General features: G+C 41.9%; 1 protein-coding gene across 4 annotated transcripts in view; it reads right to left on the bottom strand.

Annotated features, from left to right (window-relative positions):
- Positions 1-15493, bottom strand: part of LOC126480260 (AMP deaminase 2) — a 473603-nt gene that overhangs the window by 102251 nt on the left and 355859 nt on the right. For all 4 annotated transcript variants that reach the window (XM_050103850.1, XM_050103851.1, XM_050103852.1 and 1 more), the window contains one exon: positions 5772-5903. In XM_050103850.1, the coding sequence (XP_049959807.1) occupies positions 5772-5903 (132 nt within the window). The remainder of the gene's footprint in view (positions 1-5771; positions 5904-15493) is intronic.

Here is a 15493-nt window from a genome sequence, read left to right as displayed (position 1 = left end):
GACATTTCTCCAAGATCATAAAAATACACTGGTGAGAAAAACTTAGCTGCACTTTGCCACCTGTAAAACGACATCAGGGCCAAATGCACCCCTGACAAGATGTACATGTTGAAGCAGTACAGTGCCACACTAATTCTGACTGGTGAGCATGTCATGTTCAATGATTGAAGATCTATACGCTCATGGAACATTATGCCTCCCCACACCATAACGCCTGGACTGGCAAAACAATCATGTTTGACAAGGTTCCTTTTACAATACACAGACACGTCAAGCAGTATGAAAAATGACCATTCTGGTGATTCACTTGTTATGGTGTGGGGAGGCATGGCATTGCATGGCCATACTAACCCCAAAACCTTCAAACACAGTACACTGACCGGCCATCATTATTGTGACACTGTAGTCCTAACCTGTATGCACCTTTTAAAGTGGGTATTTGGCCCCGACTTCATTTTTATGGATGACTGTGTGTGAACTGCACAGGTGGAGAAGCTCTTGGTTTTAGAAGCCATTCAGTTTTGGGGAGACATATTGCAGCACATTCACATGCATTAACGACCATCAAGTAGCTGTCAACAATGCTGTTGGAGGAATGGAATGCCCTGCCAGAAGAGGTCTTACTAACTACATGGTCAGCATGAGAGCACACTGCAGAGCATTCACTGCCATCACGGTGATCACATATCCTATTAAGAACCATGTCCCGCCTTTTGTAATGTCCAGGGGACTATCATGAAATATGGTGACTTCTGTGTCATTATCATCTTTGAATAGAAGTGTCATTTCTGTTCGACTCTTTGTGAATTCCTTTAATATACCTTCTACACTGTGCTGTAGCAATTATTTCTATATATAATCCAAGTTTCATAGAGTTATGTTACTTGGCAGTGATACGTCATGCGAAAGTTACCTTTGTCCAAAAGTTTTGAACAGCAGTGTATTTGCTTCTTATCTATGAGTAAACAAATAATAAAGTATTACCTTATTTATATTTAACTATCTGCACTCAGCCACACATTACTGTGGCTCAGAAAACAAAGAAAAGAGAAAGCATGTTTCTAATAATGTAAGGGAATTGTATGTAAATCCTAATCTCCTTCCTCCTCCCCCCCCCCCCCCCCCTCTCTCTCTCTCTCTCTCTCTCTCTCTCTCTCTCTCTCTCTCTCTCTCTCTCTCCCTCCCTCTCTCTCTCTCTCCCTCCCTCTCTCTCTCTCTCCCTCCCTCTCTCTCTCTCTCCCTCCCTCTCTCCCTCCCTCCCTCTCTCTCTCCCTCCCTCCCTCTCTCTCTCCCTCCCTCCCTCTCTCCCTCCCTCCCTCTCTCCCTCCCTCTCTCTCTCCCTCCCTCTCTCTCTCCCTCCCTCCCTCCCTCTCCCTCTCCCTCTCCCTCTCCCTACCTTATCCTCCCACTCTCTCTGCATTTCCTTCTGCCTCCGCTCCCTCCCCCCCCCCCCCCCCCCGCCCTCCAATCTGTCTGTCACCTCCTCCACCCTTTCTCTGTCCATCTTCTCCATCCCCCCTCTCTCTCGTCCTTTCCATCCTCCATATCCACTGCCTCCCACCACTCTGCCCATCTCCTACTCTCTCTTAACTTGAGCCAACAATTAAGAAAAAAAACAACAATTCTTGTTTATTGTTATTGCAAATTCAGATTTTCTAGCAATATTCTAATCATATACCTTAACTACAACTTTCCTGTCTGCCAAGAATGTGCTACTGTTGTATATATATTTATATACACTGATGACTCAAAACAACATGATCACCTGCTTAATAGCTTGTTTGTCCATCTTTGAAACAAAATACATCACTGATTCTGCCTATCAGGAATCTGAAAGTTTGTTGGCAGATGTGTGGAGGTGGAGGTATGTGGCATTAGATTTCTATGCCCGTGTCATGTAATTCACATAGGTAACGGGTCACTGATTTGCATGCACGGTGATAGCACCCCACAGTGACCCAGATAGGTTCCAAAGAATTTACATCAGTCATATTTAGTCCCCAAGACATCAACATGAGTTTACTATCATGCTCCTCAAACTGAGACAATGGAAATTACATTTCTGAAAGAGGACATTGCTGTTGCGGAAGATATTTAGCATGAAGGGATTCACGTGGTTTCCAGCTGTCAGCTCGTCATCTATTACTACCACAGATCCCATGCAAGTGCAGGAGAATGTCTCCCATAGCATAATACTAATTATAGCAGCCTGTGTCCATGTGAGCAGATAGAGGTAGTCTGTTGCGGAGCTCCATGTTCAACAGCGTACAATGGACACGGTTCTCTGAAACACTTGTACATGATCCAGCATTGTTTTCTTTCACCAAAGATGACACAGATCACCATCTAAGCTACTTTACAGAGCAGGCAAGCCTTCAAATTCCAACCCATATTCTGCTAAGAGCTGTGTACGTCTAACCATTTAACAACTAATCATAGTGTCACTGGCCTTCTACCCCTTGATGCTCACAACAGTAGCATGTCAACATTTGACCAGCTTCATTGTTTCTAAGATACTTATTCACAGACTCTGCATAATAATAATCTGCTTTTTGTCAAAGTTACTTATCTCAATGGATTTCCCGTATTGCAGTCCATATCTTTGCTAAGGTGATATCTCACCTGTACTTTTGTTACCACGTCACGTGCTCACAATGCCACCAGGCAGCATCCTACATTGTGGTGGGTAGTGGTCGTACTGTTTTTGTTTATCAGTGTATATTAAAAAAATGTAGAGCTTGTGTGTCCACTCATTTATTACAGTAATATGTAAAAATTTGAGGTGAATCGGTCAAGCACTGTTTGAAATTTTTGGTAATGATGTTTCACCTTTATGTACTACACATATATTACATGTTTTAAAAATATATAGCCTACGTCCATCTGAATGTTTTCATATCTAACAATGGAAAATCCAGGATGGAATAATGACAGTATGAAACGGGTAGTTGTTACTCACCATATAGCGGAGATGCTGAGTTGCAGATACATACAACAAAAAGACTATCAAAGAAAGCACACACACACACACACACACACACACACACACACACACACACACACACACAGTCTAGCTGCCTTGCCATACACTGTTTGGCAATCTTTTTATTGCACCTACCTGCAACTCAGCATCTCTACTATATAATAAATAGCAACTATACTTTTCATAATATTGTCATATATATTCACATGGAATGTTACATCAAATTTTTGAAGTAATCAGTGAAGAACTTTTAGTGCATTAGGATTTTGAACAAACAAACTCCATGTTTTTATTTATGTAGATGTAATTGTTCATTTGTTCAAAATCATAATCTGCAGAAGTTCTTCACCTACGCCTTGAAATTTTGACACAACATTGAAATCCAATATGTGCATGCTCTTATATAGTTACGGGAATGTCATATGGTCAATGTGGCGCTCCAGTAAATATATATAAAGACATGTGAATATTCGATTGCAATGTTGTTTTAAAATTTTAAAGGTATTGGTGAAGAATCTTTGGAGACACACGATTTTGAACAAATGCACAATTATGATTTTATTTATGCAGATTACAAAAATATAAAGACAGAAAATCTACAAGTTTATGGTTTTTCAAAAGCCACTTAATTATTATTATTACTATTATTATTATTATTATTACTATCATAATAATTTCTGTAACAAACTACTAATCACTATGGACCTGAAAAATTCCCAGTTTGTGATAAATGTGAATTTAGATTCCAATTTTGCCCCAAAATGTGAAAAAGCGAAGTTACCTGATAAATGCTATTTCACAGTGGATTGTATCCAGACACAAAAAATAGCTTAAAATAGCTTTATTTTCTGTTTATAAATACTGGAAAGGTACTCACAGTTTTCAGTTACTGGTATTGCAAATCACCTAATGAAGTCCACTTTCTGAAGATAATGTGCATAAGATCATTATCACAGTGAATACTAGTGCACTCTAAGCTCTGGTCTCACACCAATTGTGGGAAGTTGAATGTTCTGTATAAGATACATCCTGTGTACGCCCAACTATGGTACCTACCATCTTAGAATAAAGAAATGTTTATGTTTGTCTGCTAGATGAGATTCGGAAGTTGGTACATTTTAATATGACAGTTTTAGGTGTCAGGTATGTTGAACTGTGGTTGTGTCAAACACTGGTTGACGGCAGGCTTGAATTGCTTCATTCAAAACAGAGTGAATGTCAGCAAGTACTTGTGTGGTATTCATAACTGACTGCTTTCCATTGTGATTTGCTGATTATTTTCTTTTCTCAGTCTGAAACAGAGTTCAGTTACCACCATTTCTCACCAAAATGGATCGCCATTTCCTATGACCATCTATCAAGTTTTGTTTTCAGAAAAAACTGAAACATGGGTAGGCTGTTGGCCTGTAAGAAGGCTTTTTCCCTCACATTACTCCTTTCCCTCTGGAGGCCATAACTGTAGTTTATGCTTGTGGATGACTGCCAGTTTATAGTGGCTGGACTATAGTGTGACTAAAAAGCAAAGCCTTTTAATGCATTTCAACCTTGTCAAAAGTCTTCCCCCAACACACAAAGAGAGTTCTTGTAAGTAACTTATCAGTTATATTTGTATCATTGTGAAGTATGTGTTGTATAGCTATGAATACCTACTAAAGGTCAATTCAATACTCTGCACATTTTATAACTGTCGAATTGGAAGGGAAAAGAAAAATAATGCTGAGCAACACTTTAAATCAGAGGTGTGAAAATGGCGCCACTTCTCAACAGAAACAATCATTTGCTGAAAGCTTAAATAGAGTCAAAAGAAAATAACAAACAAAGACCATTTTGGGGAAAAACTGCTTAAGTTTTTGCACAAGATAACATTCCATTTCAAAACATTAATGCTTAACCTTCAGGTTCTTAAGCTTTTAATTTGATGACCTTTTAAGTTTGCACACAAACCTGATGGGATGTGCAAACAATCATTAACATTATGACACATCAGTGTGCTCTAAACTCTCATCTCATGTCAATAGTGGGCAGTTGAATGGTCTGTAAAAAATACATCCTGTGCAGGCCCAACTGCAGTACCTAGCGTACCATCTGTTTTTTTTTATTCCCCGCTGACCAGCCGTTCTGGGTGACTAGTCTAAACTCTATCCCTTTTCCTAAACCTATCCACTCCTTTTACTTCACCCCTCTTCCTTCCCTTAAATCCTTCTGCCAGAAGGATGAACCACCACCTCTGAAGGCTTGTTTACGTAAAACTTTTTTTTATATGTGCATTCTACTGGCATTGTTTGGTGAATAGATTTTGTTATCTATCCAATTATATTATACTGTCAAAAATTGGTTATTTTCATTGTTATATATGCAACATTTGTGATAAAAAAATTACATACTGTATATTTGAGTAAAACGTTTGACCCTCCACTACTTTCTTTGCAGATTTCTGTACCCCCTTTTTCTCCATGATTCCTATTTCTTGTTTTGACATGTAAGATCAGCTCAGCCCATTAATCAGAGAGATTTATGGCCTTTTTACTGGTGCTACAGATCTTCTAAACTATTTTACTCCTTTAAGTTTCCTGTAAAGAAATATGCAGTTACGTAATCTAAAGAATTTTCTTAGATTATTTTATTTTGTTACAACTCTATAAATCTGATGAAGGTAATCTGCTTAAGAAGTAATTACGTTCAAACAGCATGCTTCTGCATCAAAAGCAGTGGTAGCAAATGAAGCAGCAACAGCAAACAAACTCTCAATACAGCAATTAACTTTAGCAAACACAAAACTCTATTATACCTTGATGATGCGAGCGAAGTACTTTCCATTAAGATAATTGTCTGTCTTGAGGAAAACTTCTCGCAGCCTACTCTCACCAATGGGATTATATTTTGCATTGAACTTATCAAATCTGTGGAAGGTGTTACGATCCTGGAACAGATAAGACAAAAGTTGCAGAAATTTTCTGTTAATCTGTATATAAGATTGCTAAAGGACAATTAACTTTAAAAACACTCCACAGCCCAACAGCACAAATATCTGACAATTCTAATAACATTTTCATGTAGTCAGAGTCCCAAAAGTAAAATTACAACTTTTAAATAGACCATAAAATTTAACTCTTTCTACACTGTAGTTCTTCAGCTCAAATGCATTAAACACGATTACTAAATGGAGAAGCAAGAGCTACAGATGTTATATACATGTAGTGTTTGTCATTCTGATGTATATTTTTTGACTTTGGTTCACAAAGTTGCTCACTGTTGCTATTAGATACTCCGTAGATAAAAGCTACATGGTTCATTCCAAATTCCATAGACACATAAACTTCAAAACTTCAACATTGTCAAAAAAAAAAAAAAATAAATAAATAAATAAATAAATAAATAAAAAAAAAATAAAGTTTCAGTAACTAGCATTTATTTCTTAGCTCCTTATCACATTTTCTTCCCTTATTGCACTTCTCCTTTACCAGTGTTTAGTTCAATTTTAAACTACTGTGAGAAGTATGGCAGTCCCCAGCTGATGTGATAACATTACAAGACAATGGAGACACCCTGATGAAATTAATCTTTATTTACCAATGTGGCATTGATAGATCACATCGACCACACAAATTACAATCTTTGGAACATTAACTGCTCTGACGAGCTGCCATTTTTAATTCAGTCTGCCTTTGTACTTCATGCAATGTTCATTTGTATCAGTCTTTATGCTAAAATATATCTGTATATAGAAAACTTGGGAACTGTTTGTTGCGTATATTACGGTCCATATCCAGAATCCCATATTGGTGACCCTGGACAAAAAGTTCTATGTCTTCCACAACTTCCGTGCCGGTCGTATAGAATCAACAGGCTTCACATACGACGCCATGGCTACATCACCGAACATTCTTTACGAAGATTTGGAGGCCCAGCTCTTACAACCAGGCCAACGCAACCCTCCACTGTCGGTTACTTCGCAACTAACAGACAATGATCTATGATCTATGATCTATGATCTTCGACGAGGATAACCTCTACTTTAGTAACTCCACAATGACTGAGTGTTATGCAGTTACCTCAGACAATGGACTCAGGGTTTGTTTCACCGGATTACACACAACAACAAGTGAAAACTGAAGTGGACAATCTACTAAATAGTGTGACGATCATTCGCTCTTACGAAGTTCAAAGGGACCAAAATACACACGTACGCTTTGATACTCTACGTGTCACGATGTCGGTTACAGAAGTGCTGTGTGCAATGCCACCATCTGTGCAAAACATACACGCAGTCAACTATTACCAAGCTACGCCAGTCTCGCCTTCCTCACAAATCAATAACAGACATTTTTATGCAACCAGTTCGCCAGAACAAACCACCGGATCAGCGGCTCAGTTTCCCGACCACGAGGGAGTGCACTCAACACAGCCTCTTCACCCAGTAACATTGTACTACAACAGTGCGACTGCCAACAGGTTTCACCAGTGTTTTATGGTCCTACCACGAAGGGTGCGTGGCCAGTGTGCGCGGAAAACTCTCATTGTTGCCACTTTTAGCTCCAGGCCATCACCCCCCTACCTCCCCCACCCGCACCCCCCTCAACCACAGGGGGCCTTGATTCTGACCATACAACCACTTGCTCCTTCTGCAGTACCATCTACGTCTGCCACGCCAACCTCCAGTGTCATTTCTGAGTTGGACTATGTCAGTGCTATTCCTGCAATTTTTGGTCCAGTTTACGGGCCCTCATTACGCGCCCTCACCCATTTGCTTCCATGGTACCAACCGTGCCTGCCACGTCATGTTTTCAGGCATCTTCAGAGACATTACAACCAGCCATTGTTCCGAACGTGTGTGCTAGTAACATTTCCGCTCCAGTGGTGCCGGATCCCAGCATGAACTCTTGTGCAATGGGACCGCAGGCCTTCCAAGACATGCCGAAGACCCTTCGTCTCCACCTCCAGGCCACCTACCCAAGCTATCTCCCCTATACGAGGACAATCCAGTTTCATGGGTCACACTGGTGGAGCACCTCTTTGAGCTGCATCAAGTGACTGATGACGATTCCAAGTTCCTATGTTTGGTCACACACCTTCATGACCATTCGGATTTAATTTGTGATCTCCTACTTTCGCCACCGAAGTACGAGTTTACCACGAAAACGATATTGGACCATCTTGTCTGCTCGTCACAGGAATTGATAATCAAGATTCTGTATGAGGAGCATCTGGGGGACCACACTCCATCACAACTTTGGCGCCGTCTCGGCTTACTTATGAGTGAACACACAATGCCAGATGTCAGCCTGTGGGCGGTATGGTCTGCCAAGTAACCTACCGACCTACAGATACACCTACTGCTGCACTCTTTTGAGCCTGTTGGTTCTCGCCTATGCATCGCAGATCAGCTGTATGAGCTCCTGCACCAGAAATACCCAACTCATCCACCATCGTTGTGTGACACTACACCTCCTGTTTACCGGCCGTCTGTAGGCAGGGGCAGGGCCTGTTCCAATTTCAAGCCTTCTACGCTGCCAAGCAGTACTCATTCGCTCTCTCCTCTTTCTCAGCACTCACAAATCACCCACACTCCATACGTCCTGGTTTACATCCCAGAACAGATCAATGAGGACAAGCCTCCCCCGCTATCACAGTCAACACCACCGACATTTCCAGCTCATCCATACTGTTGGTACCACAAGAGTTTTGGGGTTGTGGCCAAGAAGTGCAGGTTACTGTGCGGCAACACCCAAATGCCAACTGCAGGAACTAAGTGACGCCGAGTCCTGCAAGGAACTTCACAGGTGTCCACTAACATTGCACTCCATCCACTCGTCCCCTTGGCCGAGCGGTCATTTATACATGATAGATATTTCATTGCAGTTTGTCTACCTAAATGACACTGGTGCTGTCGTGTGTCATACCTTGATTGTTGGCTCCTACCAACTTTTCACCAAGAAGTCTCTCCTACAAGCTGTCAACGCATCAACGTTACAAACTGTTGGTTCTGTGAAAGTGATGGTGCACCTATCCCCTTCTCTGTGTTCCTCCGTGTACCTTCTACATTGCCAACATTGATGAACCAATTCTCGGTATGGATTTTTTATCTCATTACAAGCTCTCCCCGAACATAGTCCAGTGTTCAGTGTTACATCACCCATCTAACACTTAGATACTGTGCTCTGGCACCCATTCTCCTCGTTACGTTTCTGCCGCAGCATGGGATTTAGTCTGCGAGTGTTCCGCCCTCGCGGGCAAGATTATGACCTGTGTCACTAAAGTACTTCCAGAATACGACTCAGCAGTGCACCTCTGCCGGGAGAACAATGAGCTGAAACAATGCAGTGCTCACACTTACAATGAGCTCGCTGCAGCCAGCACCTCGCTGTTGAAACTGCAATCTGCAGTTCTTTCACCGGATCGAACTTCATCGCCAAGCATCAGTTCAAACATTCATCAGGTTAATTAAGAAACATTCATTGCATGTGACGATTCGCGTTCAGTAACCTCCGCACCGTCCAAGTGCCCACTACGTGCAGTGCCTCGTGTTTCAAACAGTGTCTCTAATAACAGTCGCTCATGCAGCACGACCATACCCACTACACAGGCAGCCATCCCTTGTGTGATGCCAGCACCTCACTTGCCTGTGCCAGTTGCCCAAGGCAAAGTTAACAACAGATGGCTGCTGTGCATCCCACTCCGCTCTGTGCTGCACGCGCATTCGACCACTACAAACATGCCGCGCTTGTGTAATAGGCATGTGACTTTCATGCTGCCTTTTCCCACTTGCGCTAACGGCTACACCTCATTGCACCCCACTCATCCCAAAACTCCACGCCAGACGTTTAAATGCTTGCACTGTCATGGACAATTACCCCATGCCAAACATAAACGATTTCACTCATATGTTATCGGGCACCACAATCTTCAGTGTGATTGATTGCAAACGTGCTTATCACCAGATTCCCGTAGTGCTGGAAGACATTCTAAAGACTGCACTCATCACGCCGCATGGTTTGTTCCAGTACAACTTCATGCCATTAGGTTTAAAGAAGGCGGCACAAATGTGGCAACGTTTCATTGACTCAATCTTACAACGATTTGAGTTCTGCTTCGCATACCTAGATGACATACTCATTTTCAGCAAATTGACTGAAGACCACGAAGATCATTTATCCCAGGTCCTCCAGACTTTGGCATCCAACAGTGTCGAGGTCAACAAAGAAAAATTCCAATTGCATCAGTCTTCTGTGACATTTCTGGGTTACACTGTCACCGCAGACGGAATACAGCTTCCCAAATCCCATGTGCAGTCTATCACCCCCCACCCCCAGCTACGTACAAACAACTCTGATGTTTCCTAGGTACTATAAATTACTACCACAGTCTTCTACCTTCTGCTGCCGCCACACAGGCCCCGCTGATGGACTCACTCTCCGGCTAACAAACTTTGGATGTTAAAACCAGTCTGTTTTACTAAACCCATGCTAGAGGCTTTCAGGGCTCTTAAAACAGCTTTAGCTCACGCAGTCATACTCGCCCACCCGGATCCATCTGCCAATTTGTTCATCAGTATGGACACCAGTGACATCACAGTTGGGGTCGTATTAAAACAGAGCAAAGGTGACACGGTTTCACCACTTCATTTCTTCTCCAAAAAACTGTCTACAGCACAGAAGAAATACTCCGCTTTAGATAGAGAGCTTCTGGCGGTGTATGAGGCCGTCAAACATTACTGCCACTGACATTGAGGGCTATCCTTTCTTCATTCATACTGATCACAAACCACTGGTGGACGCCTTCTGCAACCCACCAGAGGAAAACTCTGTTTTATCTGGGGAACTAATTCTCACCCAAGATCCCGAGGAGTCCCCCTCCTTCCCAGACTTTATTGGAAGGATGCGTGCACACCTTAGAAACAGTCGGTTACACCCACCTGTCAGCCATTCCCCACCTGACACTTACATGCCAAACGCACTCAGAACTTGCTCACATGTCATGCTCAGGGATGACTCTGTCAGACAACCCTTACAACCCCCCTTACCTCGGCCCCTTCGAAGTACTCCGGAGGGACGAGATGACATTCGACATTATGATATAAGATCATCCGCAAACAGTTTCTCCACACAGGCTCAAGCCTGCCTTTGTAGACTCAGACACCCCTCTGCCATCCCAGTCGGACTGCCTGAGCACATGTTCTTTTAACGAACACGCTAATGAGTCCATTTAACCTACAGTTAGGTTTTCTCCGTCCAACAAGTCACCACTGCAGTTCACGGGCTCCTCAGGCATGTCATCATCATCATCATCATCATCATCATCATCATCATCCCCATTCACAGGTTTTGAAGACATTTCAGGTACTAGAGATGCAGATGCCCCATCCTTCATTTTGTGCTGCAACGTACCACCTGACTATGTCGATGACATGTCAATTATGGTGTTAGATAATCATGTGCTTGTACTGCTCACTGACAGCACAGACCCAACCCTCACTGAGGAACTCAAAGTCAAGATAGTGCACAGCTTCTCCCTCCCACAAGAGTGTGACCCATTATGTGTTCAAGCTTTCATTTCTTCAGACAGCTCAGTACGCATTCAGGGAAGGCATGCTCACACGCTGCCTCCTCTCACATACCGCTGCTCCCGAGTTGGCCAACGCATCATTCACCCACACTGGATTCAGACTAACAGTTGGATGGGTGGCCGCCCTCCGCACCTTCGCACACCGACCCGACTTAGATGGAGCTTCCAGTTGTGCATCTGCTGCCTCGAACCACTCACACTGACGCTGACACTCGTATGCCCCCCCCCCCCCCTCCCGCCCCCTCAGGGCTCATAAGCCGTACTCCGTACTGGGGAGGGGTGGGGGGGGGTTATATGTGTATATAGAAAACTTGGGAACTGCTTATTACATATATTATGGTCCGTATCCAGAATCCCGTACCAACAATGAATCTGAATATAACTCAGAAGCAACAAATTTATGAGAAAAGCACATCCAGTAAGTGATACAAAATGGAAATTTGTTTTCATGCATTCAAATCATAAACTTTTATATAGTCTAGAATCAAACAAGATTTTTAGATAAAGTGCACAGGAGAGGAGAAAAATGAATAAAGAAGAGAATAAGGCGTTATTTTTAATTTTTATTCTATCACTTTTTATGACACAATCATGTCATTTCTGGAAACCCAGAATCTACTCTGTAGGAATCAACATGGACTCCGGAAACAGCGATCGTGTCAGACCCAAGTTGCGTTATTTGTTCATGAGACCTAAAAAAAATATTAGATACAGGCTCCCAGGTAGATGCCATTTTCCTTGACTTCTGGAAGGCATTCAATACAGTTCTGCACTGTTGCCTGATAAAGTAAGAGCCAACGGAATATCAGACCAGCTGTGTGGCTGGATTGAAGAGTTTTTAAGCAAACAGAACACAGCATGTTGTTCTCAATGGAGAGATGTCTACAGACGTTAAAGTAACCTCTGGCATGCCACAGGGGAGTATTATGGGACCACTGCTTTTCACAATATATATAAATGATCTAGTAGATAGTGTCGGAAGTTCCAAGCGGCTTTTCATGGATGATGCTGTAGTATACAGAGAAGTTGCAGCATTAGTAAACTGCAGCGAAATGCAGAAAGATCTGCAGCGGATAGGCACTTGGTGCAGGGAGTGACAACTGACCCTTAACATAGACAAATGTAATGTATTGCAAATACACAGAAAGAAGGATCCTTTATTGTATGGTTATATGATAGCGGAGCAAACACTGGTAGCAGTTACTTCTGTAAAATATCTGGGAGTATGCGTACGGAACAATTTGAAGTGGAATGATCATATAAAATTAATTGTTGGTAAGGCAGGTGCCAGGTTGAGATTCATTGGGAGAATCCTTAGAAAATGTAGTCCATCAACAAAGGAGGTGGCTTATGAAACACTCGTTCAACCTATACTTGAGTACTGTTCATCAGTGTGGGATCCGTACCAGGTCAGATTGACAGAGGAGATAGAGAAGATCCAAAGAAGAGCGGTGTGTTTCATCACAGGGTTATTTGGTAAGCCGGATAGCGTTACAGAGATGTTTAGCAAACTCAAGTGGCAGACTCTGCAAGAGAGGTGCTCTGTATCACGGTGTAGCTTGCTGTCCAGGTTTCGAGAGGGTGCGTTTCTGGATGAGGTATCAAATATATTGCTTCCGCCTACTTATACCTCCCGAGGAGATCACGAATGTAAAATTAGAGAGATTTGAGCGTGCACGGAGGCTTTCCGGCAGTCGTTCTTCCCGCGAACTATACGCGACTCGAACAGGAATGGGAGGTACTGACAGTGGCACGTAAAGTGCCCTCCACCACACACTGTTCGGTGGCCTGCAGAGTATAAATGTAGATGTAGATGTAGATGTAGATGCAGATGTAGAACCTGTTTCAGCTCTCAAATACTATCCTCGGAAGCTATGGGTGGCATCTGATGAACAAGTGTTCATGCATTGATGCCCATAGCATATGAAACCAGTTATGACTGTGTCATAAAAAAAGTGATCGAGTCAAAAATAAAAAGTAATACCTTATAATAAGTCAATCACCATCCCTATAAACAGAATGTCATTTATTCAACAATTTTTTTTATCATGACCTTGGTTAAAGTGTAATCCTGAGATTTTTCTGAAGTGAGCTACAGAAATCACTGAAACTCTAAATAATACTGGTCAAACAGGTCATTAAGTATCTGACCCACTGCAAAGTAAAATGATTCAGAGAAGAGCAGCAAGCTGAATTGGTTGTATAGCCTCTTGAATATTTTATGTTCTAAAATCTGGGACTTGGTGATTCCAGGCATTCTAAATCTAATTTCCCATTTGTTTAAGGATTTTTTTGTTCTGTGACAATAGTTATATGTGTCAAATTATATATGTAACAAACACCAAACTGAAATTCAGTTTTAAATTCTTCAATAATTGGTAAAGCCCCCAAAGTTTCAATTGCAAATTTGATCAAAAGTAATTACATTTCATCTGCAAAAGCTTCATCTCTCTCTGTGGCTGTCAATCCAACATTTGGTTTCCTAGCCTCTTTGTCTGATTTACATTGAGGTATTAATGTATATCTCCATACATATGCTACAAGCAACCATTTGGTGCATAGTGGGGGTACCTTGTACTTCTACTAGTCATTTCCTCTTTGTTCCACTCGCAAATAGAGAGGGTGAAAAACAACTGCCTTTATGTCTCCACACAAGCTCTAATTTCTTTTATCTTATCTTCTTAGTCCTTACATCAAGCATTTGATGGCAGCAGTACAATCATTCTACAACCAATTCTATAAATTTTTGCAACAGTGTTTAGCAAAGACAAATTCGTCTTTCCTTCAAGGATGCCCATTCAGGTTCACAAAGCATCTCCATAATAACTGATCTTGATGAAACCTACTGGTAACAAATATGGCAGTAGGGCTCTGAATTGCTTCGATTCTTCCTTTTATCCAACCTGGTGGGGATCCCAAATACTCTAACAGTACTCAAGAATGGGTCACTCTAGTGTTCTATAGAATAACCTTGTTAATATCAATCTGGAGGGACCAAAAAATCAAGAGCTCATGTTAAAAAAAAATGTGTGTTAAATAAAAAAACGCCAATTTTAATACATACAGTGATGTAAAACACTGTAACAGTTACTTTACATTACCATAGACTTTTAACACCATAAAGTGACTGTAAAAGTACAAGTACTCACAAATTACATTATTTTCTTGGAAACAATTCAAGCATGGTTTGCTGACGTTCATGGGAATGAAAATATCTTAACTTCACAACTAACTGTAACTACAGCATCCATAAACCCAGCAGTGATGTTAGATGTTGAAGCAAACATTCTAAACAATCCATGCTGTAAACATCTCCTGATGGGTAGGTGGAATGGTATCCTTATTCTCCTCCTCCACGTAGCTCTTCTGATGACCCTTCTTGCACCTGTCACAGCTTCTGGCACACCAGATTCCACAGACGCACATACGGCAACACGCCGTCTGCACTAATGATTTTCTCAAAATTAGCCCCAGAATTTGCAACACCTTGCAGAAATGTCTTTTCATCAGGTGAAATTGCACTGTCCATCTCGTGGGCATTTTCACTGTTGATACATGTCCAGGCTCTGTTAAATCACTTCTGAATATGATGTGGTGACACAGAGTTCCAGGCTGCTGTTAAAGCTTTTATTGCATCAAGCACATTCCAATTTGGTGTGGCAATACTGTTTTCAGCAGCACGAATTGCAGCTCTTATAAGTCGCTTGCGATAAGCTCTCTTCACAATACAAATGATGTCTTGGTCCAAGGGCTGAAAGTGGCTTGTTCCATTTGGTGGAAAAAACTGAACCTTTATGTTAGGTTCAGGTCTTGTACATTATGGCCCAATGTAAGAAGAACATGTCCGTTTTGAGCAACCATTGAACTGTTGAAATGAAGAAGCCACTTGAGAAATGATGTGCCATTGATCCAAGCTTTCTTGTCATGAGAGTAGATGCAGGGTAAAGT

This window comes from Schistocerca serialis, chromosome 1, assembly GCF_023864345.2.
Source record: "Schistocerca serialis cubense isolate TAMUIC-IGC-003099 chromosome 1, iqSchSeri2.2, whole genome shotgun sequence".
Lineage (NCBI taxonomy): Eukaryota > Metazoa > Arthropoda > Insecta > Orthoptera > Acrididae > Schistocerca > Schistocerca serialis.
This window is presented reverse-complemented; position numbering and strand designations above follow the sequence as displayed.